Source organism: Argiope bruennichi, chromosome X2, assembly GCF_947563725.1.
Source record: "Argiope bruennichi chromosome X2, qqArgBrue1.1, whole genome shotgun sequence".
NCBI classification, from domain to species: domain Eukaryota; kingdom Metazoa; phylum Arthropoda; class Arachnida; order Araneae; family Araneidae; genus Argiope; species Argiope bruennichi.
In genome coordinates, this window is record NC_079163.1 from 48,739,814 (window position 1) to 48,765,679 (window position 25,866).

A 25,866-nucleotide genomic window follows, 5' to 3' on the forward strand; every position below is an offset into this window, starting at 1 on the left:
TGGGTCCTTCGGTTGCAACTAATTTGGTTACTTCCTGAATCCTAGAGAAAATAAACTAAAAAATCTCATATTTTCATTTTTAGATCTGGTGTTCATTCACAAAGACACGTAGATTCATTCTCAAAATCCCTCATTTGTACGATTTGAATTCATTCATTTAGTAGCACAAAACTGCAGAACTCATTCCAGAAAGTCACAACGATTTCCCATTTTGCGTCATTATGCTAGTCATGTCCGAGAACCTATTCCACGTTCTCATCTCTTAAGTCGAACGGGGAGCTTCTTCCTTCCCCCCCTCTTCAGACAAAAGAGAACAATCAAGCTCTTCTAATTACTGGCTAATTAGAGTTTCAAATGTTGAGCCCCGGTTTAAACTGACTTTCAAGTTCGTTGAAGCGAATACGGATGGGAAAGCAAAACGGCTGAATTCACTCAGATGGCTGGGTTTTGGCTTTCGGGAGAAGAAATCGCAGGTATAGCAGGAAGAATGTTTATAAAATGAGAGAAGATAAAATTAAAGGGCTGTTTCGGCAGGTATCTTGCAGTCATGTGGTTTGAAATAGAATGGAAAGCTGTGTGGGTGTTTAAAAATGATTTTAATCATTCCTACAGTAATTATTTCTGTGTGGCCTTTTGCACACTTCTGCTGAAGTGAAAGAGAGAAATATGCTTATATACTTGTAAAGAAAAATTTATCGATTGAATATTTTGTAAAATTACATCTAAATTATTGTCCTTGACTGGGCTAAATTCAGGAAGAGGGCCGTGGTGGCCTCTTGGCAAGGTCTTGACTTCCGAACCGGAGGGTCTCAAGTTCGAGGCTCAATTCCACCGAAAAACCGTCATGTAAGCGAGTCGGCTGGATGTTAAATTCATCGAGGCCAAACGTCCTCCCACTGGTCTGGTGAAGAAGTTTGGAGAGGCGGGTACCAGCTCAGGTGTTGTCCTCGTCATCTGACCGCGGTTCAAAATTACGAGGTCCGTCCCAAAAAATCCATAGTGTTGCTTTAAAACGGGACAATAATACAACTAAACCAAATTTAATTTAGGAAGCAGAAAACTTAACTATGATCTGATTCCACAAACATATGCAATGTACAAAATTATGCAATTTAAACTTTACGAATTCAGAAGCCTGTGGAAGAGCTTTTATTGATCTAAAATAAAAGAAAATAGAAATATAGATATTTCAGATATCGTTCTCGCCAATAATTAAATGAAAAAATAATTAGAAACTAAGGAGATACGAGAGTTGGCATGTTGGCGTGGGATACCTTGGACCTTGGTAAGTGAGGGCCTTGGATAAGCGCTCTATTACCTTGTATGGCACAGATGAACGGTATTTACGAAATATGATCTTTAGCGTGAATGTAGAATTTTTACTGAATCTATCAGGGGAATATGTATTTTGGACATTTTTTTGCTAGCTGTTTGAAAAAAAATTTTAGCACAAGATTGCAGTTGCATTCACATAATATACCGAATTTCGATGATTTAAGTCGTCGCATTTATGATTAAGCAAGTGAAAGTACAGACAGACAGACGGGTAACTATTTGATAGATTTGGTTTAGAATTTAATAAGTACTATAAGTACTATAGATACTGAATCTTATGTACCAAATTTTATCGATTTATCTTTGTACGTTAAGTCCTTTGAATAGATTTGTCAATAGAAATCTACAAATTTTATTGTAATACCAAATACACATTTCAGCTGTCTAGCTCAAGGCAGCTTTGAGTTATTAGACGGACAGACAGACAGAAACAATGCAAAAATATGTATTTTGGTCTCAGGTAGGTTTGAAGCATGGATATTGGACATAATCTCGAATTCGAATTGTTTAACGATTACTTTATATACTTCGTGCATCAGAAAGAAAAAATATATGGCTAAATAAGAAAAATCTTTCATCAGATACAATTGCAGGATTCCTGAATGAACATGATTTGGATTAATTACAAATATATTGCTTACCCTTACTTGAAAGATATATTAATAGGACTTCTAACCAAATTATTCATACTTGTAATAAGGTTGATTTCTTAAAGTGTCCATGTTTCCATCATACAATATGAATTCTTAGAAAAAAACTGTTTTATCTTAACGAACTACTTTTGGCACAATTTAGTCAGGTGTAATCCTAATGCCATTGGACTTCGATTAGTCAATGATCTAATAATTTTAATAATTATATTATTTTTGTAAACCAATGATGTAATTTGATGTAGAAAATATCAAAGAAATATCTATTATGAATTTACTTATTAGTAATTTTCTTTCACCATTACTAATTATTAGAAATCATCAGAAATGGTGATCATTGCTAAATGTTAGACATTGCTTACTCAAGTTCAACAATAGTATAATTAAAATAAATCTAAAATAATCGTAAAACTTACATAATTTTGAAAAGATGCCATATTGCTAAAGAAATATAACCACTTACATTAATTTCAAATTTACCTATTAGAAATTTCTTTTTCATCATTGCTGATTATTAAAAGTCATCAGAAATGCTGATCATTGCTAAATGTTAGACATTCATTACTCTGGTTGAAGAATAGTCACGTTTATTTAAATTAATCTAAAATAATCGAGAAACTTACATAATTTTGAAAGGATGCCATACTGCAAAAGAAATATAACCACTTACATTAATTTTAGATCCCCAACACTAGAAAGGAATTTCATTCAACATTTTTCAACGTGCATTACAGCATTCAAGCTTTCTTTTCGAAGTCTTTTATAGCTCGGCGTCGTTCCTTTTGAAAAACCACTCTGAGGAGAGAGACAACATTAATCATTTGTCAGGATAAATATGATGTTGAAAACGAAACTCAACCGCTATCATGCAGTCGGCCTACACCATACGCAAATTTTGACGAATGAACTACAAGGAATAAAGGAAGGGAAAAGAGCATCTATCTTTCAAACAATTGAATGCTTCCTGAGGTATGTTGGACAGGATGGGAAGAATGCCATTTTTTCTGGGGTGGTGGTGAAGAAGAATGCAGTTTAAATAAATATATAAAACAGACATATGATCATCTTAAAATATTCTTTTGAAATAGTAATAAATGTCGGAGTTTTGCCATGTAAGTTATTTCAACCGAGTTTAATATAAGCAAAGAAATTTGCCATTTGTATTAGAACAACCAAAACACCCCACCAAATTTTTATCATGACTTCAGGTGCTCGGAAAATGAAACTAAAATTATTTAAATAAAAAGGAATGTAGTTAAAATTTTAACGAACAGAAATTAATTTTTTTAAGATGAAAATTGAATAATACAAGTGAAGATGACCTCATTTAATTTTTCCATTCTAACGAACATATCAGCGATTGTATTGCTTGATGGGATAATTTTACATGAAACATTTGTATTTCTTATTTTGTATTTTAACTTATTAATATTAGTATTTCTTATTTTGTATTTTAACTTATTAATATTAGTATTTCTTATTTTGTATTTTAACTTATTAATATTAGTATTTCTTATTTTGTATTTTAACTTATTAATATTAGTATTTCTTATTTTATATTTTAACTTATTAATATTAGTATTTCTTATTTTGTATTTTAACTTATTAATATTAGTATTTCTGAGCTAATTTATTTCAAGGGAAAGTTTACACAAAGGTAAGTTTTACCACTCTATACATATATGGTGATTTCATTTATTGCTTATTCACTTTAAATTTTCTCACAGGAGGTGAAAAGAGAAACCGATTTCTTTATGCAATTTCTTCGAAAAAAAGGAGAATATTTCCTATTTTGTTCTTAAAATTCCCATTCCAAGAGACATCATTCAGATTTTGTCTATTTTTTATTTAAATAAAATTTATTTATTAAATGTAATTTATTTTTTATTAGGAAGTAGAAAGCTGTATTAAGCATGTATTATTAATATTTCTACAATATTAAGTTTTATATACTGGAATTGTACTGAGATGGGATCCGAAATTTAATAAAAGATATATTTCATTTCGAAAATTCTTTGCAGCTTCTAAAATCAGATTATTTTAAACTTTCACTCTAGCACAGATTATTTATATTGAAAATCAAATCTCTATATACATATATTGAGTTTTAACAGAAATAACTTAAGCGAATGTGACAATTCAAATAGATAGATTACTAGGTAATATAATTATTTAAATGTCAAAATATTTTCATTTATTCAGGAGTTTCATATCATGAATGAATAAACAATTCGGTTTAAATTTCATTGCTTCCTACACGCTATTAAAAGTTAGTATCTTAAGAGCAATGTATATTGTCATAATGTTTTTGCATAATAAAACCAATTGTTTTTCAAAATTCTCATTAATTAGTTAGAATTATAATAACCTACTTTTTTGAGAATAAATTTGAACTATGCAACAATAACGATTAAAAATTTAGAATACGATGACATGTTTGTAGAATTATAGACTTTCATAAATTAACACATTCTTGTTAAGCCTTTTTACTATTCATATTTTACTAGCAAGTGCCTGGTGCGTTGCTGTCGCAGAAGAAATAATTTTGGAAATATCATTTAAAATTTAAAATAGCTAACTTGTTTAGTTAGGAATGATAGGAAGAATGATATTTATTCTTTTGTCTACAATGAATACATTCATTGAAATTGAATGATATACAAAAGAGAAGTATAAATATTATTTATTCTATTTTTTTTTTTATTTTAGATGCAATAATTGTACCATACCTGTGACCTTTGCGCAAGTGCAAATAATAAGTTGGCGATGTTTTATCGCAATCGGATGAACGGCACGGCAGCGCATAAAATACGGTCAAACAAAAATTCATTTTTATATATTAGATTAGTTCCTGACTTCAACGGCCCTAATGAATACATACACCCTTTTCTACGGCCCTAATGAATACATACACCTTTTTCTTAAGATCACTTTTTTCCTCTTTGAATCTGAAGAATGTTTTATTTTTTTCTAAAATATAAATTTACAATTGAAAATATTACAATAGTGCCTTTTTACATCACAGTTCATGAGATATTTTATAATAGGGCGATGAATTTAGTTAAATGATTCCCATAAAGAATTTCTATAAATAAATTTGCCTATTTTTAAAATGTATGAAACGGTATTAGGATGTATTAAGGTATGAGGATAGATATCCGAATATTCAAAAAAAAAAAAAAGGATGAATCAAAAGTTTAAAGTGTTGCAGCTTCTCCTATCCCATCAGTTTCTGTAAGCTCGCTACTTGAAATTTCTGCGACAAATTTGCAGCGAACCAATTTCGCTCGAAGTTTCAATGAATACGATCCATTAGAACAAATAAATAATGTATGGCTAAAACAGTACTTCGCTTGGTATCTAAAGTTTCTACTCTTGGCTCTTGTAAGGCTACTTCTAGTTCTCTTCAAATAAAGAAAATGTCCTTTCTCATTGGAAACGTTGCTCACTTATTTACTATCAATGAAATGGTACACTTTTAACTCTAATATTACAATCCGGAAAAGGCGACAAAAGCTTAAAATTGCCTTCGAAGGAAGAAAGGGGAGATTTATTTCACCAGAGAGTTGGGTGAATTTGAGTTTCTTAGAGTCCAGAATTATTGCTTTCTACCCAGTGGAGTAGTATTTATACCACATAGAAAGCCAGCCATTTACTTTGCTCTTCTTGCAAGTTGCAAGTTATATCCTTGCAACTTGCAAGAAACTTGCTTCATTATAAAACTACTGGCAATTTCAGAATAAAAAATAAAAACATACGGGAAGGGTGAGGCATAAAAAATGTTTTAAGAAAAGAGAAGCATTCAAATATCGTCTAAATCATAAAGTTGAGCTTGGAAAAAAAGTCAAATTTGTTCTTTCAAAATGCCTTTTTGCTGAGATGAAACTTTTTAAAGAGGGATTCAACCTCAACCTCATTTCATTTTGGAAATTTTTCGTGTAACTTAAAGAATAAAATATTCTGAAGAAAAGTTAGAAAGCAACTAAAGAAGTGGTGTTTGAGCTGACAAGAATTTATTTATTATTTTTATATGCATTTTTATAAATGATATTGATAAAAGAATTTTTTTAAAAGAATATATATTTCACATCATATTAATTGTAGATATAACTGAAATTTATCAATACTTTGTCAGCCATTCCTCAATTAAAATTGTCGCCATTGTTAAGGTGTAAAAACTTTTTATCGAAAATTGAACTTAATAATTAAATGAAGAATGATTTTAAAAACAATATAATTTTTAAAAAAACATTTTTACAGTTGCATTTTTCTGAAAAGAGAATAAAAGTGGCAGTGACGTTTTTAGAAACATACATTTACACCGTGATAAATGGTCTTTTTTATCTCTAGAGAATGAGTTTACGAAGATATTGAATTTCATAACTACGTCGTTCCATTATGGTGACTGATATTACTTAAAATTTCTAGTTATTGTGAATGCGGAATGTATTATGAAAGATCCATTTGCTTTGGCAAAATTGTAATTTCTTGACAATTATTGTAATTGTTTTTTAATTTTAAATTTTTTTGTAGCTTCGGGTGTTGAATTTTTTTAAATGAAATATTTCTATCAGTTTCAGTTAGTAATAATTTTCAAAAAGACAAAACGATTTTAGAATTTATGTCGTATATTTTTCCTGCAAATACATTTTAGGAATAAAACAGGAAAACATGACTGTAAGATTTAAAAAAAAAAAATTATTAAAAACATAGTTTTTCTTCCCTTCTTCTTCCTCTTTTTTTTTCAACAGATGAAGCAATAGTTTTCAGCATAATTGTGCACAAAACTTTATGAAAACTCATAACATGTAAAACAAATAAAAATTAATTATTTTTACATTAACAATACGGTATTAATGAAAAATAATCAAAGAAGATTTTAATCAAAATAAATAATTAATACAAACAGAAATAAAAAAATTTAAAGCAAAATTAATCTTATTTTAGTAAGAAATAAAATTATTCGAACAAAAAAATACTAATAAATATTTTAATAATATACAATAAATTAATTAATTTTAATATGAAGTAAAATTGTTAAACCAAAACTACTCATCAATATTTCAATAATATACAATAAATTATTTAATTTTAATATTTATAATAATTTTTCCAAACAGTTTTATAACTCCATCTAACCAGAAGAATACCAACTTAAAAAGACACGGAAAAAATATACGCTTCAAAATGACTTTTGTTTTGGAAAAAAAAAAATTCTTAAACATTTATTTGAAACACTCAAAACTTCGATATGACTGAATCAACAGGCAATTCAAAATAAATAAAAATAAAAACCAACTCTATGTGTTTTTAGAAATCATTAAACATATTCTTATTGATAACAACATGAATTTCCACTTTCAAAAATAATAGCAGTACGAATAGCGTAATCAGTTATCTTTAGATGATATATTAGGAAAACAGATAACATGAATCTAAAACTAAAGAATATCTAAATCCATTTAAATGTAGAAATTTACAACAAGCATATAAATAAGAATGATTTTTTTTTAAAAAACAAAGGATATAAGATATAATTTATATCCTCTGCAACAAATGCGAAGCGATGCTAAATACTTCGGTAAACGCCAAATGAATCTTTTGGATAAGTGAGAAAAACATTTTGCGTGATCGTCTCCATTTCGGATTTAATTTGAAATTTTTTTACTTCCTAACAGTGTTGCTATGTTTTCGCTTTGATTTTTTCCCTCTAATTTCTCCCCTCTATTTTAATACGAGAGAGAATCCGCAGCGGTAATGCACTTTCACTGTAGCGCATTCTTTAATTTCTGTAGTCACGGAATCTAAACGATATCAAAAGAATTCCGCAGAAGCGGGGTTCCCCCTAAATGCGAAAGCGATGCGGTGTGTAAAGCGAGGATGGAAGAGGGGAAGGGAAAAAGACTAAAAGGTAGGGTTTCATAAATAATACTTTTTCCCTTTTATTCTATGTAAATGTACAGAGCCTCCTTCGTAATTTATGATTCTTGGCATATTTTAGGGAATAATCATATTGCGAAGAACTTCTAGCTTTGATTTTCAATTACAGAAGGACCTAAGAAATCCTTCTTATAGGAATTCGCTAAAAGGTATGTGGCAATGACACTAAAAAACGTTTGAAACAATTTATGTTGAGTTCCGATTCTTTTAGCATAGTTGGAAAAATGAAGGAGCTAGATTTGGTACAAAAGAAAATGAATGCTCATATATTCGGTTTTCCATTCATTGGAAAAAATTACTGAAATTGAAGATATCTTATGAGTATTGTATAAACAATTTAACGGAAATGAATTCTTATGCTGCTCCATGTTACCTAAAATTATTTCTTGTGTCAATTTATTAATTTTTTTTGGCAGCAGAATCAAGCAGTGTTGTTGAAACTGATAAAAATATTGATTAATCACTAACTGCAGAGTTTTTCGGTCTGATGAAAACACACATTAACAAAACTTTATTCAAGTGTGCATATATATAGGAAAGAAAAGCTAAAAAGCTACGTAAAAACAAATTCGGCGAGAAAATGCTTATAAAATAGAAATTATCAAGATATAAAAATTTCCTTGAGGCTATATTCCGACTAGATGAAAAATTGCTTCAAATTTTGGGAATAATTCTCGTGGAAATTCATAAGCAGAAATTCAAAATAATGGCACTTTTCCCCGCATACATGAAAGGAAAAATGTTTTTATATTCAATTGCATGGAGTTTTCATTTGCATTGTATCATTAGCTATTTATATATCAGTCATGATATAGGTACCATTATGATTTAAATAATCCTTATAATGCGAAAATCGATTAAATCAATAACGTTCTGAAAGTGCGTGTAAGTAATTTTTGAGATTCTTTATATAAAAAATAGATGCAAACCGTGGTGAATAAAATGTAATTATTTCCCTCTAATTCGAATTTTTCCAAATTACCGTTAAGAGTATTATATATGAAAAAAATATAAAAACAAAGCCTACACCGAAGAAATTTTCCGATAAATTCTGAATTTTTGTAATTAAAAGCATGGAAAATTCTATTTCCTTTTAACTCATGATCCCTTAAATACATATACGAGATTAATTTTTTTTTTTGAATTATCTGCTTATAAATTTGGAAAAAGGGTTTTATCATGCTCTTCAAAACAGATGTACCGCAATCAAATTTTTAATGTTCTTTTCAGGAAATAATTGATGTAAAAAATATGAAATTAATGTTCAATTCGGGATTAATTTTGAACATTATGAATCTGAATGTTTACATGTCTTAAGTTCTAATATAAGATGATATGTGAAAGTACCATTGAATTCAATATCATTGCGTTTTATATTGGATTTAGTTATATGTGCAAGTGATAAGTACATTACTACCTTTTTCAACAAGTTTTAAAACAATTTTTGATATTTATCCATTTACGAATTGTATTTTAAAGAAATAGTATTTAGACTTCTAAAACGTCATGCAATATTATAATGCTATAAAACAGGTGATAATTCCTACAATGAAATAGCAGTACATATCTCACAATAACAAAATAATTTCAAAAGATTTCACATAATTGTACACCAGGTACGCCCATCAACGCGTGTAAGGTCGTGCAGCGCACGATGGCGCCGAATCAAAAAGGCGCCCAAATTTTAAAAAAAAACTTCAAATGGAAAAACAAAATAATTCATATAAAAAATCCTATTTTACTTTTCATTATATCTACGTTGATGGTGAAATCTAATATTCATGAGAAAAAAAAGCAATCCGTCTAGCCGCTTGTTTGAATAGGAATATTTTTGTCTTACTCGAACGTTGACTTGGTCGACAAACTGTTTATTCTAAATTTTGAATCTACTTTTGTCTATTGCAATCACAAAAATTTGCATAATATTTGTCTTTTAAAATATAATATTCATTCAGGTAATATTCAGGTAATCAAGCCGAATAAATCTGGCAACCTCATTAAATTTTTTTATTTGATGTGGTTTTTCATGCCGTCTATTAAATAGATGAAAAAAAATTGACAAAATCCAAAAAAAAAAAAAAAAAAAAAAAAAAATCAGGTCACATCTTAAGGAAAAAAGAATTTTTAAAATTTAATTTTATATGAATAGTATTTTTCTAGTACAAAATAATTAATAGTTAGTACAAAAAAATTATTTTTGTTAGCAATATTCTTCAAACTCGAAATTTTATTAATTCTCAGACTTCTAAAAGTTTAAATGAAAGCAACTGCCTTCTGAAGGTAATAAAATGTAATAAAGGTTTCAATGATAGAAATATTTATTATATTTCATTATATGCATTATATTACTAATATTTCAAATATGCATCATATAACATGTTGATACATGTTTTAAAAGTGAAGAAACAAAAGAAACAAATGAATAATAATAATAAAAAAAGCAATTTTCAGACGAAAACGAAGACGAATTGAACATATTTACAAGGAAGAATTGAACCTTAAAATAATTTTCTGGAGGGGATTATGGTATCGCCTTTTAGTGAAAGGTAAAATCCCTTATCTTGAAGTTTTTAGACTTTTGCAGACTATTTCTAAGTTCAATAAATATTCTAAACAAGAACCAGTTCGATTTATGTCAAAGAAAAGCATTAACTGATGAAAATAAGGCATTGCTTAAAGGCGTTGAGTAGACATTTGTCCGATGGCACCGGTTAGGCTTAGTGCGATCCTGTTGCAAAAATATTGTCAGTTTATACTGCAAAAAAAAAAAAAAAAAAAAAATCTTACCCCTGGCAGTATTTTGATATTATGCAAACTATTTTGAGCTTCCATTGCCGCTTTTCTTTCATAGAATGTCACGAAGCAGCATCCTGAAATTAAAATATTATTTTTAGTACATTATTTTAATCATGAAAGAATCATCATCTTAGAAAAAATTATTTCTGACATATAGCATTTGAAATGTGTAGCGGCAAATAAATGTTGGAAATTTTTTGAACGTCTTCTAAGAGGAAACAAGAATTTGACAAAAGGAACACTTTCCTCAAGAAGGCTTCCGCCATAATTTAGTCTTTTTTTTTTCTGTTCAGTATTTCTAAATAGTTACTATTACATTTAAAATAGTTATAGAAAATGTATATATTAATCATTGATTTGATAACATTTATATCAGAGCTTCACTTTACATGAATCGTTAATATTTAAGGTTTCCTTCTTTCAGAGAAGGGGGAGGGGAAATCAAACAAAAAAAATCAGACAAATATTAAAAAAAAAATAGGTATTCTTTTATGATCTTATCTTAAACAGAATTAACTAAAATTTTAATTTTTGGGAGCCCCTGTCTTTAAAAAATTATAAAATACTCCTAATAATAATGCTTTCTAAGTACCCATGTAAAAGCTTACTTTATTATAAGTAAATTATTAAATTTAAATGAATTTAATACCACTAAAAAAGTCTTTACTTCATTTTCTTAAAGCTATTAGGTAGAAAGGGTTTGACAATATTAGTCAATAATTAGGTAGGAAGCCAGTTAAAAATTTATGAAATGCATATAAAAGGTTAAAATTAGGAAGAATTCAGTTTAAGAATATCTCAAAATATCTACATGAGTTAAATTTTCTAACAGGAAGAATTTCAAATTCTTAAATGTTCTTTTTTAATTTTTAATATGAGAATCGATATACTAATAAAATTGTAACAGCTTATATAAATAAACATAAAAGAACCAGAAAGATAAATATGATCTCACTAAGATGTATTTTCGTTTTTTCTTAAATTTCAACTATACAAATAACTGTATTTATGAAAAAAAAAAAATATTAATTTTATTAAATAAAAGACCAACGATTCCAAAATATGCAACAAATCTAGAAGCAGCAATTAAAATATATATTTAATTATATTAGAAGCAAGAAATATCTACTAATTCACTAGATAAACACGAGAACTGAAATACCTCAAATGGTAATATATATACGAAAAAATAACACTAGTACAGTTGTTTCATGTTTTCGCAACCTAATTGATAGCAATATTGGAATATTCTTCTAGAAACCGATAACGGTTTAGGTGTAAAAATAAATTCCGCTGACATTTTAAATGTTTTCATAGAATAAAGGAGATAAAAAAGAAAAGCTCCCCAGTCCTAAACTGCATTTCCATAGCATAAACTACTCGCGCGTTAACGCAACTGTGAAAGAAAAATATTGAGAACTTTTAAAGATTATCAGCACACTTCAATTCCAATAAAACCCCACGGAGTTAATACGAAATACGTGCTTGAAATAATACATTTTTCGTGCCTTCAAGCGACCATACATTTAAAAGCTTATCACGAATGCCCAATCAAAGAGCTTTCTCCTGCACCTGTGCTATTGATCGGAAAGGGGGGGGGAGGCTAGACTGATATTCTAGGATTCTCCTGAACTTACATAACCTCTGCATTAGCCCCAGCTGTTGCTTATGGCTTCCCACAAAAGCGATCTGAAAGAAGGCAATTTTTGTTCCTTGCACAATGTCCCGCAGACAAGAACACCAAATCGGACGTTGAGAAGGCCTTTAGATTAGAAACTTGATGTCCTCTCTTACACGCGCAGCATATCTAATAAATGTATGAGGGGGTAACTCATGAATCTAATACCAAAGTTGCTATTCACTAAGAATAACCACCGCCATGTCTCCTGCGAATAGTTCCTTCATTAAGGTGAAGGAAGGAAGTAGCTGTAGCGTGTTAAAAAGGGGAATTGGTCATTAACAAACGTGGTATGATTAAAAGAATGGGACTAAGTGGTTAAGAGTAATTTTCTTAAACGCCTCATTTGGTTGCCTCGAAGGAATATGAGTAATTCCTACTCCAATGTTTTAATTTCTTCACACTTAAGATTTTATTACAATAACGTAAGAATGATGTATTAAAGTATCCTCATAACATAAGTAAATAAACATTCTTTGTGTTTTAAGTAGTCGAAATATTGCCTAAATGTGACGTTAGATGAAACTGTTTCTCCGTTTTAGCTAAGTGCCTCCAACAATTTGAATACAAAGTTACAGCTAATTTGTTTTCCGGTGAAATGCTTTGTTAAATTATACTTGAATTTAAAATTATCAAGTAAAGTTAATGTAAATTGTAAAAAATACAAAAATATGTAAAATTTATTTAAAGCTAAGAATATTCGATAACATATTTTAACGGTATCTCTAAATGGATTTATTAATGTGTCATCAATTTCAAAACAGGAAATTAATCTGTACGCACAAAATACTGTATGATGTCGTGTAATATGTAGTATTATATTACTTTATTATGTAGTATTATAGCATTTGTTAGTCAATATGCATTCGAAAGTGGTGATTTAGGAATATAAGAAATAGAAACAAATAATAAATTCGTATTTCATGTTTTCTGGTATTCTACAATATTGTTCAATGACGTGAATATTATGCAATATATTTGAGATGTCGGAATTATATGACCATATACGTCAATCAGGAAATACTCTAAAACGTCCCATCGAAATCAAGTCATAACTTCGCTGCTAAAATTTAATGACCATAAATATATCCAGCTGCAGAAAATAAAATAAGTGCTTTAAAGTAGTATTTATATAAGACCATAAGCAAACCTACCGAACTTGATAAGAAAAATACTAAATCAAAAAACTGATCAAAGTTTAATTTTGATCCCAGGTTTTCTTATACATTTTAAAAATATCTTTATGATTAATTTTACGCTTTTTATACTAAACTGCATTTCTTACCTTGAGTTTTATTAAAAATATCATTTAATAAATGTTACTGATTTTATCCAGTACTGAATTGAAAGGCAACACCTGATGGAGAAGCAACTTTTTAATTATTTAATTTAAAATAGTTTTACTCTTTCTAATTATTAGTCTGTCACTAGATGTTTCAATACATTTCGAAATATATTATATTTCTTTACTTTCAAATTACTGATCAATGAAATTTTTATGATTCTTTGTGAATGTTTATAAAAGTAGCGTGTGACCCCATGTATTTCTATAAACATATGGGAAATCAACTACTTCTATAAATATATAGGTTCATGCGCTTTTTGGATATATTAACAAAAAAAAGTAAAATATATCTCAATTTAAAATACATGTTGAAGTATTCATTTGAAATAGCACATTTCAAAATATGTTATCTTTCTCTCCTTTCAAATTATTGATCAATTGCCTTTAGGTGATTCTATGTAATACTTTGGGAATGTTTCTAAAAGAATCGCATAACCCCACATTTCTATAAATATATGAGAAACCAACTACTTCTATAAATATATAAGTTCATGCGCTTCTTAGAAATGTTAGATACACTCGCAAAGAATAAGTAAAATATATCTAAATTCAAAATACATGTGTAAGTATACATTGGAAATAAAACATTTCAAAATATGTTATCTTTCTCTCCTTTCAAATTATTGCTCAATTAAATTTTTGTGATTCTATATAACACTTTGTGAATGTTTCTGAAAGACCCCACATACTTCTAAAAATATTTGGGAATCCAACTACTTCTATAAATACATAGGTTCATGCCTTTCTTAGAAATTTTAGATACATACCTTCACGAAAAATAAGTAAAATATTTCTAAATTCAAAATACATGTGGAAGTATACATTGAAAATAAGACATTTCAAAATATGTTATCTTTCTCTCCTTTCAAATTATTGATCAATTAAATTTTTGTGATTCTATATAACACTTTGTGAATGTTTCTGAAAGATCCCACATACTTCTAAAAATATTTGGGAATCCAACTACTTCTATAAATACATAGGTTCATGCCTTTCTTAGAAATGTTAGATACATACTTTCACGAAGAATAAGTAAAATATATCTCAATTCAAAATACATGTTGAAGTATTCATCGGAAATAACAGATTTCAAAATAAGTTATCGTTCTCTCCTTTCAAATTATTGATCAATTAAATTTTTGTGATTCTATATAACACTTTGTGAATGTTTCTGAAAGACCGCACTTTCTTCTAAAAATATTTGGGAATCCAACTGCTTCTATAAATACATAGGTTCATGCCTTTCTTAGAAATTTTAGATACATACCTTCACGAAAAATAAGTAAAATATATCTAAATTCAAAATACATGTGGAAGTATACATTGAAAATAAGACATTTCAAAATATGTTATCTTTCTCTCCTTTCAAATTATTGATCAATTAAATTTTTGTGATTCTATATAACACTTTGTGAATGTTTCTGAAAGATCCCACATACTTCTAAAAATATTTGGGAATCCAACTACTTCTATAAATACATAGGTTCATGCCTTTCTTAGAAATGTTAGATACATTCAAGAAGAATAAGTAAAATATATCTCAATTCAAAATACATGTTGAAGTATTCATTTGAAATATAAAACAAAATAAAACTGGAAAAGAAAAGAATAAGAGAAAAACAGATATTTTGTTAATGCACCATACATATGGGTGCAAGTTCTTGGCTCAAAGGAAAGTATTCCACTGGCATCCCCGCATGCATATCTAAAATAGACAAACCCTAAATCCGAATACAGCCTCAATATTAGAATACGAGGGAAAAAATATCCTTTCGTAGGAGAGAGAATATCTGTACTCTAAATCTTGAGTTTTCAACGGAGGTTTCATCTATTTTTGATGACATTCGACATTAAGATTCCGAACGCCGCACATTGCAAAATCTTGTTGAGCGAATACATCGTAGTGACACAAATATAATATTTGAAAACACACGATGGGTTTCGGATTTCCCGAAAAAGAATGCATTTATAGGCGCGTGTCTCTTGGGGATAAAAAAATATTCATTCATTCTCTTGCTTTTCTCAACGTATCTTTGATTATGCGAAGAGTGCAAAGATTTTGGTCATATTTCATAATTTATTCCTTTCCATTTTTGGGTTTCGTTTTCTCCTTTTATTCATTGTTGGTGTGAATTAGTTATGTAAAGTATGCGTGAATTCTTTATTTTCTGAATCATTACATAAATGATGTTTTTTTTTTAAATATAAACTGGTGCTCTGGAGTTGAAAAACATGGAGTGAAATGGGAGAAAATATGGAGTTGAAAAACAATGACCTCAACCTGATTTATTGTCAGAACTCAATATATTTATTTACAATGATACTATTAAGAGATAGGCCACTTCAGTTTATATATTTTGTGCTGAATTGACAAATATTATTTTACAACTAATATAATTTCATGATTCATTGGATATATTTTGAATAAGAATATATTTTTAAAAAACCCATTAAAGTTAAAAAATGAAATTGCATTTCGCAAGAGTACCTATTACATACAATTATAAATTTAAGCAATGTTTTAAAGATACTAGAAAAATACTGGCTGTCTGAAAGATACTATCAGTTTTATAAACGGAATGTCTCGAATTCGAGTCTTGTTAGTACTAAAGATTCAATATTGTAGAGAAGTTACACGATTTAAAACTAATATACGAGGAAACGTCTTTAGTTTTGTGTGGTGTAATATTCTCAGATATTTAGGTCATCGTTAGAGGCATCACCCCTTTAATTGTTGTAGCTTTTTATTATAACGAAGTTCCATTTCAAACTGCAATTTAATATGACATTCAAAACTATATATTAAGTCAATATAAAAGTAAACAATATACAAATACTAAAAACGAAGCGGAAACATCAATAAATTCTGAAAGATTTTCTGAACTGAAATTGAGAGTGCACCATTTCCATTAAAAATGTTCAAAGAAATCTTTTTTTTTAAATAATTTAGTTAGACGAAAGATAACTAAAAATATGACTCAATGCTTTAAAGAGTAATAATTTTTTTTGCCATATAATATAAATTAAAACATTAACATTTGACATATAATAACTTATAAATTATTATACATTACAAAATAATTAAATTTTTTAACTTCGAAGTTTATTTCAGTTCAATGCATAAAACACACTTGGAATTTTTTTTCTTACATTTTTATTAGTATAAAGTGGAAATTCTTAAGTTAATACTGTTGAACAATGTTTAACATAAATCATGTAAAGGCCTCTAACTAATATGAGATATAATTTCTAAATACGCTTCTTAACAATATGAAAAGCAGAAATCAATAGAAGAAGTCAAGATACTCTACATTTTATATGACGCAGGAATCGTTAAAATAAAACGAACTCCAAAGCAAAGCAAGATCTCTACAATAAGCAACATTTCGAGCTTAGCATAGCGAACGTCAATAGCAAACGATATAAAAGAATCTATTGTTTTGGTTAGTTATTTCAATAAGGGGGAATAGAGTAACGGAAAACTGACCAATGGTCTGCGTGTCCGAATTGATTGTCTCCTGTTACGAAGATCGATCAAAACTGCAATTATACGGGGAGGTATTTTATTTATTATTATTTTCTCATTCTTTCTTTCTTTTTTCACTTTCTCTCGCTTCCCCCAACGCTATTAAATGTGCAATTCCTCGGCCGTCCTTTTCTTCAGGCTTCAAATAACAATCGACAGCAGATGCTTTCTTTATTGTGACCTTAATCAAACTAAAGGAGGTAGAAAGGGATAGGGGAGCATAGTCAACAATACTACCAACAAAATATAAAGAAAGGAAAGATTTTGTCATTTTCTTTTATTTCATCTGTCTTTCTAGAAAATCAATCATGGGAATTTTAAAAGAAAGAAAGGCAGCGCCACTGATGTCTGTCTGCAATCCAATATAATGAATATAAATCGAAAAACGTTGATAGATAACTCTTCAAAATACTTTTCAGCAATATACACGATCTTTTCAGTTATAGTTTAAAAAGGAGTGCTTTTGTAGAAAGAAAATTACGACGTCGCCATAGTAGCTGTCCTACAACAGAATCCACTTCGTTATTTATAAAACGTCTGCATATAAGAGTGAACTATCGTGTTAAAATTTCAAGAGTCCACTTTTTTCTTAGACAATATGCTGCCTTAACTTTGAAATGCAGAGACATTCTAATAGTGGTTTGTTATTTTATTCCTAAGTCACTTTGAAAGTAGCTAGCCATTATGGCAGACGGAATGCATTCATTCATTTATTAAATATTAATTTCTACTGAAAAGCGAAAAAACGACATAAAATGGGACAGGTATAAAATAATGTGTTCTGAAATATAGCTCTATAGGTCTTTTTTTACATAGCATGTAAATTCAATTCATAAAATAAATAAAAACAGCAGAAATTTAATATAGCAACAAATCATAGTTTTAATAACACAATAGTAACACATCAACAAATGTGCTTATATATGAAACGGTAAAATGTGAGATATTTTTCTTACTACTTATGAATCCAATTCATGAAATGCGAATTAAAAAGAAAAAAAAATGTAGCTACAAGTTATCTACAGTAAAAATGAAATTCACTAGAAGCATTAACCAAAAGTCACAAGAATATTTTGGAGAGTTCCCGATTTATCTTGCATGCTCAATTGAAATTTCTTCTAGGTTTTTTTAATTTTTCAAGGAACTTACATTAAATATAAAATACTCGTTTTTGGATCAAAACAGGCCTTAAAACTGATAATTATTTATGTTTATTATATAAATATTTCAGTGCGATGCTTAAATGGAACTCAGTGCTCAATATAAAAGTAAATCATTTTAATTTTAACATATTTCAGTGATTTACTTATCAATCCTTAAAATATAGTATAAGAAATTTAATTTGATTTCATACCTATTTATTTACCGTAACTGAACTGATAAATATCTAAATCTCTTTATATTCTAAAAAAAATTTGGTATTTAGTTAAAAGAGAGTTTTTTTAGAAATGATTAATGAAATTTCAATCAAGCAGGGAGAATTCTATCTGTTTATATATCTGTTAAATATTTTATGTATTTTGCAAGGAGTTTTTTAACAGTTTATCTCTACACATTTGTTTAAATTTTGCTAGTATTTGAATTCACCTATTTAATTATTTGACCGTTTTTATGTCATTTATTACGATCCATTTAAAGGATGCACTGAATTTCAATATACTTCCCCATTTTCTGCACTAAATATGCGTTTCTACTTAAGCTCCAAGCGTTTTGAGTTTATTACTGGCTTAAAAATAATTTTATTGGTACGGTGGTTCATATAGAGTAAAAAATTAGAGAATATAGCTTTCTGTTAAATTTCTGTTTCGATATACTAACTTTATTAAATCATTTCATTCCATAATTAAAGAAGAAAGTTCAATTTAATTCCAATTAAATGCAAATTATTACTTTTTAATGGGCAAATAAAATATAATCATTAGTTTAATTTTGCTTTTTAATGCAACTGTACTTACAGATAAGTAGTTAAGCTGTCAATGTTTTTATCCAGAATATTTAAGCATATAACACAAATTTCCTGAAGTTATCAAATGACAATATTTATAGTTAAACTTTGATGATTTTTTAAAAATTTTCTTAAAGCTTTTCCTCATACTATTATATAAAAATATCAATTACTGGCAAAAATTTTATTTTGCATAGATATTTATCATGATTGTGATAAATATCTATAAAAATTAATGCTTTAAAACAATAGCAAATCTAAAGCTTTTCTACACTTGAGAAAAATGTAGATTTATATCTTTAGCCATTAGAGTCATCAAATGTTTCAACCAATCAAAAATAAAGTTAAAGGTCATTATGGAACAAATATTTTAAAATGAGCTATTTCATCATATAATACAAATATTTTGACTTAAAGCCGAAGGTAAAGCAGATTCTTCTTATAATTTCTCTAATCGATAAAATTTCTCGGTAGGAAAGAAACGAAACTTTTGCGACCACATCTACGTTAACAGTCGTTGAAAAATAAGTAACGAAAGAAATGAAGAATTAATTAGAGGAAATGAAAAACGAATTTTGCAAAAACTAATTGACATCTTCTCAGTGAAGATAATTTTCGTCACTATTTTTACAACAAATGTTCAAGATTCTGAAAGAAATTTTAGTACACATTATTTTTCTTTGTCATTTCAATTTTTGTCATGATTTAATGTTTAAAAAGCTCTGATTTAGAAAATGGTAAATTTCTTTGAAGATTGAATTTTATTATCTAGATATCCAGTTTTGAGGTATAAATAGTTAGTGTTTTTTTTTTTTTTTCTAAAATCGGAATTTTAAAAAAATTGTATGCTGATCTATCATTTCCAAGTTCATTGATCATCAAATGAATGCATTATTAAACAAAAATTTAACTGATTGAATATACAATTTCTGCTACATAACGATATCAAATGCAAAAATTCCACTTCTGAAAATATTTGCTTATGTGTAGTAATAAATACAGTAAACTAAAATTATTTTAATACTTCCAAAATCCAATGTGCTATAAGACGGAAAAATGCATTGTTTTAGAAGCATTGGTAGTTCAAACTGCAGAGGAATCTACTGAAAATGATAATCTTCTAGAATCCCTAATCCCTTTCTACTAAGTTTGAGTGATAGTGCTTACCAGAGATTATACAGCTAATACTATACTTATGATTCCCGAAGAGCATTTGTCTTCTTACTTACGAACAATAAGTCATAAAACGTTTCTCTAATAGGAAAGAAAAAGGATCAAGCAGATTAGTAATGCCGTTTGCTGATTATAATGGTCTAATGGATGGAAAAAATAATCTCCTTTGAATTATTAAACGAGCAAAATAGGCTGGATTCAAGTTTCGTTTTGTTCTGAAGCAAAATTTAAAAAAAAAACTCGCAGAAGCTGTAATGGAGAAAAATAATAATAGAATCAACTTAAAAATGTTTTTTTTTTTTTTTTTTTTTTTTTTAAGAAAGAAAAATTTTATGAAGAAAAGATTAAAAAAACTGAGGTACTTTATGGAGAGAAATTAGTTTATAATGGGTCGAATATTTTCTTGATAGCGTAAAAAAAATATTTTTATATATTAGAAATAAGTTTTTAGAGCTACGGTTGTTATACCAAACTATATTATGGCAAATCGATTAAATTTCAAAATTATTGAATAACGCAATCAGTGATAAGTAATAATTTACATTGAAAATCAGAAATATCATCTAGTATATAAATTGAATTTCACTTCATATTTAATTAAAATTAAAAATTATATTTGAAAATCATGATGTTTTCGTATTTATGCTTTTATCTGTAATGCGCGAGTTTTGATATATTTTTTATATTTGGATATATTTATATTTACATATTTAGTTCTATATTTGTCACATTTTCTTTAGTACAAAAAAAAAATCCGCATTCTTCTATAAGAGCTGTAATTAAACGGAAACACTTCATATTATTTAAATTTTACGCAAAGGATTTAAATATATTTAAGTTGTAACATATTATTTATTTACCTCAAGAAAAGGAGATAATACATATTTAATCTTAAATTTCAAAAGAATCCACTTATAGTTTCTGCATAAATTTATATTTCCTGACATATAAGTTAAATTATTTATTTTTAACACTAAAGCAATGCTAAGCAAATAACGGTGAATTATATTTAATCGTATTGTGTATTATAAATATATTAGTTTTATTGACAGAATTGAGCAATTTTTTGTTTTCTTAAGAATTTTGAACCCAAGCTCCCAATTTCTAATCCATCATTACCCATCAAATGTGAAATTATCTTCAGTCATTTTCATTTGAAAAGAAGACATTTAAGTCCAGGGGTTATTTCCCTAGATAACAGCTGATGAAAACCAATCAGTTTCTCAAATAAAAGGAGTAGTTTTAAGAATAAATTAAAAGTTCCGAGAAAATAAAAAACGGATTTGTTAACAGCTTGAAATAAAAGAGAAGACGGTATTAGACGCAAATACTACGAACTGTTTCAGGTTTTGATCAAAAGATTTGCCACCCAACAAAGGAAACGTGTCCCGATAGCAAATTTTACAATGGAAGGGTATATAAGAAACGGGGAAGTTCTAAGCTAAGTAAATATAAAGCGGTCCATTTTCCTGAAAATAAGAGTTTATTTTACAAAGAAGATGAAGTAGCATTCATCCTTTCAGCACCGGAAACTGAGGAAAGAATTCAGGATTTGCGAGAATTTACTGAGAGTTGAATAAGTTCCGATGAATAAATATTGATTTTTAGGGCTGAATGAAATAAGCATTCTGTCTTAAAAAATTATGCGCACGAATTGAACTTTCCATGCTGTTTATTATGTTTTTTTCCTTGCTTTTATTTTCTTATTTTCTTGGACTTTATTGGCTTGCAAGATAATCCTTTATTTCAATCATTGTTCGATAACCTATTCAGTGGCATGGCGTGAGTTTCCATCGCTCGGGGAATAAGCCATATTCGTCTCACTATTATTTAGGTATTTAGACTCAAAAAGTTTCAGTAATTTTAAAGAACTTTTCGGCAAGAAAAATCGGATAGCTATGTTTTATAATAAACACATTTGTTAAAAGTTCTTACATACACGCCGCTTATTGATATATACACAACATTTATAATGTGTAACAAAAACGTAAGGTTAAGATCATATAAAGTAAAGAACTCATAACGAATAACAGCGAATAGAAAATAAAATGCAAATCGATTTCCAATTATAACTAGAATGTTATGATATATATTTTAATTGAAAGATTAACAGAATTAAAAATAAAACAACTGTCATTAACTAAAACTTTATTCGTTTAATCTTTTGACTGTAAATTTTTTTATTGCTATAACAATGACTATAACATCACATACTTCTTGCTCAATAGTGAAGGTTACCAGATTGGTCAGTCAGTGATCATTGTTAATCTTAAATATTTTTTTTTTATTAAGTTCAGTTTTAAAAAGTTTCTCTTACTGATGATAATGCTTATGGCATTTGTGAGGAATATTCGGGACATTATTATAATACTTAGAAGAGTATCATATAGCTTGGATTTCACATTAAATTGTAATTATCCAAATTAATCCACATTAATTAATTTATTTTCGCTGTTTATGACAGCTATGAAAGCTTGTAATCCAACTCATTCGAGCTCTAGGTCTGTTCGTCAGTTTTGGTAGACGCGTAGTCAAGATCACAGTCAATGTTGTCCGAATCTAGTAATATAGTCAATGCTAGATATGCAGACTTATCTGTTAGATTCCATAGCTATCTAAACCTCTTACGAGTTTCTACAATTATGTTATCAAACGAAGAAAACAATATCTGTCTCAATTCAATTTTATGAAACAAGTTGGCATCCTTACTTCCGTTGCCAGTAAGGCACCTTCACGTTTCAAGCATCTGAAATTCCATGGAAATTCCAAGATCTTCACGCATATCCTTTGCATAACTTAAAGCACTGTCCTGTCAATTTCTCTATCTGTACCGCATGCAAAGTATTTACTTTCTGAACGCACAGTTTTATCCGTACTTTCCGTTTGTAAATATTTTTGAGCAACGTTTATTTCATGCAACATAGGTTATCAGATGAATGCCAAAGAAACAAACAAAAATGATGAATGGATCCTTACTAGAATAGTTAATGCATATGTACAAAACGAAGTTCTACGGCTGTGTACTAAGAATCGAACACGTAGCCCATTAGTACATAGTTTACATACAATATTTCGATAAAGGTTAATAACACAGCGATCAAAAATCACAACACGCACTTAAAGGAAATCATATATTGTAACAAGTTAATTGAGTCCATATGAATTGGGCTATTGATGTTGCAGATGCTATTAGACTCTTTATTCTTTTTATGAAAGAATTTAATTCTCCCTGAATATTCGTTGTGAACAATCCGAGCATGAAATAAACCATGCGGAATTACCGCAAGGCAAATAGTACAGACGGTGTTGCTAGTCGCTAGAGCGAGCGAAATAATTACACTCAGTGGCGGATTCAGGTATTTTGTGTCCCTAAGTAATGCATATTATGAGACCCCACTTTAAATAAGGTGATCCATTTAGTTTCGCATTTCAACACATTTTTAACAATCTAATGAATCACTTTCGGTTATTTTTTATTTTATTAACTTTGTGATATATGCATCTGTGATTTAAATATGCATCTATTTTTCCTTATCTGCTATGATTTTTGGCTTCTACATTTGTACATAATATTATAGAAATCGCTGTTCAGATTTATAAATATTCTTATAACTAAGTGAACATGATAACGCATATCGGACTTGAACATTTATACTTTATAAAGTATTAATATTATACAAATATTTTATCATTCATAGATTTTGTATTTTTTACAGTTATATTCATTTGACAAATAGGAAAATAAAGTTTTATAATTGATATGCTTCCGATCCCAGGCAACTGCCTAGTCTTTCTAGTTGGGAATTCGTCACTGACTACACTGAAAGAAAGGGATTTCCCCGGTTGCGCCATAGATTAAATAATAAAAAATTCCATGCTCATTCTAATTTGTCCGAATTGAAGATTCGATAAAAATATGAAAAGAAATGGTCCAAACATATTATTATTATTTAGTGCGAACTTTTTCACCTCCACTGCTACGCTAAACTACTGAACTTTTAAACAGACTATTTAACTGAGCACAGCAGTTAAATAACGGGCAGATGACAAATGTTAAACTTCATACAATTTTGAACGGCCATTCAAAAGTACGAGGTCCGCCCCAAAATTGAGTGGTAATATAACTGAACAGAAATGGGCTTGGGAAATTCATTGTAAGAGAAATTAATAAACTTCAGTTTGATTGATCCACAAGTCTAATATGTTAATTATGTTACAAGTTATGTTTATTTTTTTTTTCAATGAACACGAGAGAAATGTGAGGGATCTTGTTATTTGAGCCATAATCAAATAACGAAGATGACACATGAGCCGGCACTTCATATGAAAATTTAAATATCACATCCACCATAAAATATTCTGTTTTGAACCTAAAATCCTTCACACAGACTCGTATGTTGCATTCTTTTCCCTTTCAAATAAGATCAATTATCGTTTAAAGGCATCAAAAAACAAATATTTAATGTATTTATGTATTATTTACTATTTAATGTATTATTCTATATAAATTATAATTTGACATCGAAAATGACTTAAAGATAGGTTGCAAGCAAAAAATTAATATCTCTTTGGAAGCTTGAACAATCGAATGTTTTGTTTCTACTTCTTATTTTATAAGAAATAATTTTTTTTAGAATATCAGTTTTATTTATGTTGTTGAAAGATTAATATTACTTTCGAACTGGAGTTTGTTATTTATATTTTTCCCTCAACAATACATTTCTTAAATGTTATCTACACAGTTTTATTTTATCGATATATGTAAAAATATAGAAAAATGAAGCGGGAATTTATCAAAAATAAAATGAAACAACAGAAAATCCAGCCAGGATGAGTAGACCGCTACTTATTTTGTGTCTTGCGTTTTTTTTTTTTTTTTTTTTTTTGTATTTTATCCGTGTGTGGGTTTGTGAAAGATATTCATGTTCATTTTATACAGCATATATATTTCAAAGATTTATATCTGTGTAATATTAATGATGTTGATATTTATTTGTCATAATCTACTGTTGGCACGCATATCTACCTGAGATTTATAGTAGGAAGAATGTAAATGTTTTGTAAGTTTTATTTATAATATACTTAAAAGGCTAAACATAATATAAGGTATCCGACTAGGTTGCAAAAGTATTTTTTCTCAAAAATTCAGATTTCATTTTATGATTTAAAAATAAATCCCAAACACTGTAGATTCTAAAGCAGTCTTTAGTTTTATTTTATGTGAACTATAACCATAGATGCAGCAGTTTCAATAACCCACAACAGATAAAAATTAAACCTTAACTTAAACCGAAAATCATTGACTTATTTTATTTCTACCGTATAATTCTTCAAAATAATATTTAAAATTTTATATTTATTCTCTATCTACATAGCCATAGTTTGCATATTTCAGGCAATTCTATTTTGAAATTTTTGAAAAAAAGCATTTGTTTCTGAAGTATTTAGATGAACTAATATGAACATACATTTTTAAAT

General features: G+C 28.4%; 1 protein-coding gene across 1 annotated transcript in view; it reads right to left on the bottom strand.

Moving 5' to 3' along the window:
- Positions 1–25,866, bottom strand: part of LOC129960317 (CUGBP Elav-like family member 1) — a 1,029,875-nt gene that overhangs the window by 706,037 nt on the left and 297,972 nt on the right. Inside the window, exon 3 of the mRNA XM_056073674.1 lies at positions 10,713–10,795. Within this exon, the coding sequence (XP_055929649.1) occupies positions 10,713–10,795 (83 nt within the window). The remainder of the gene's footprint in view (positions 1–10,712; positions 10,796–25,866) is intronic.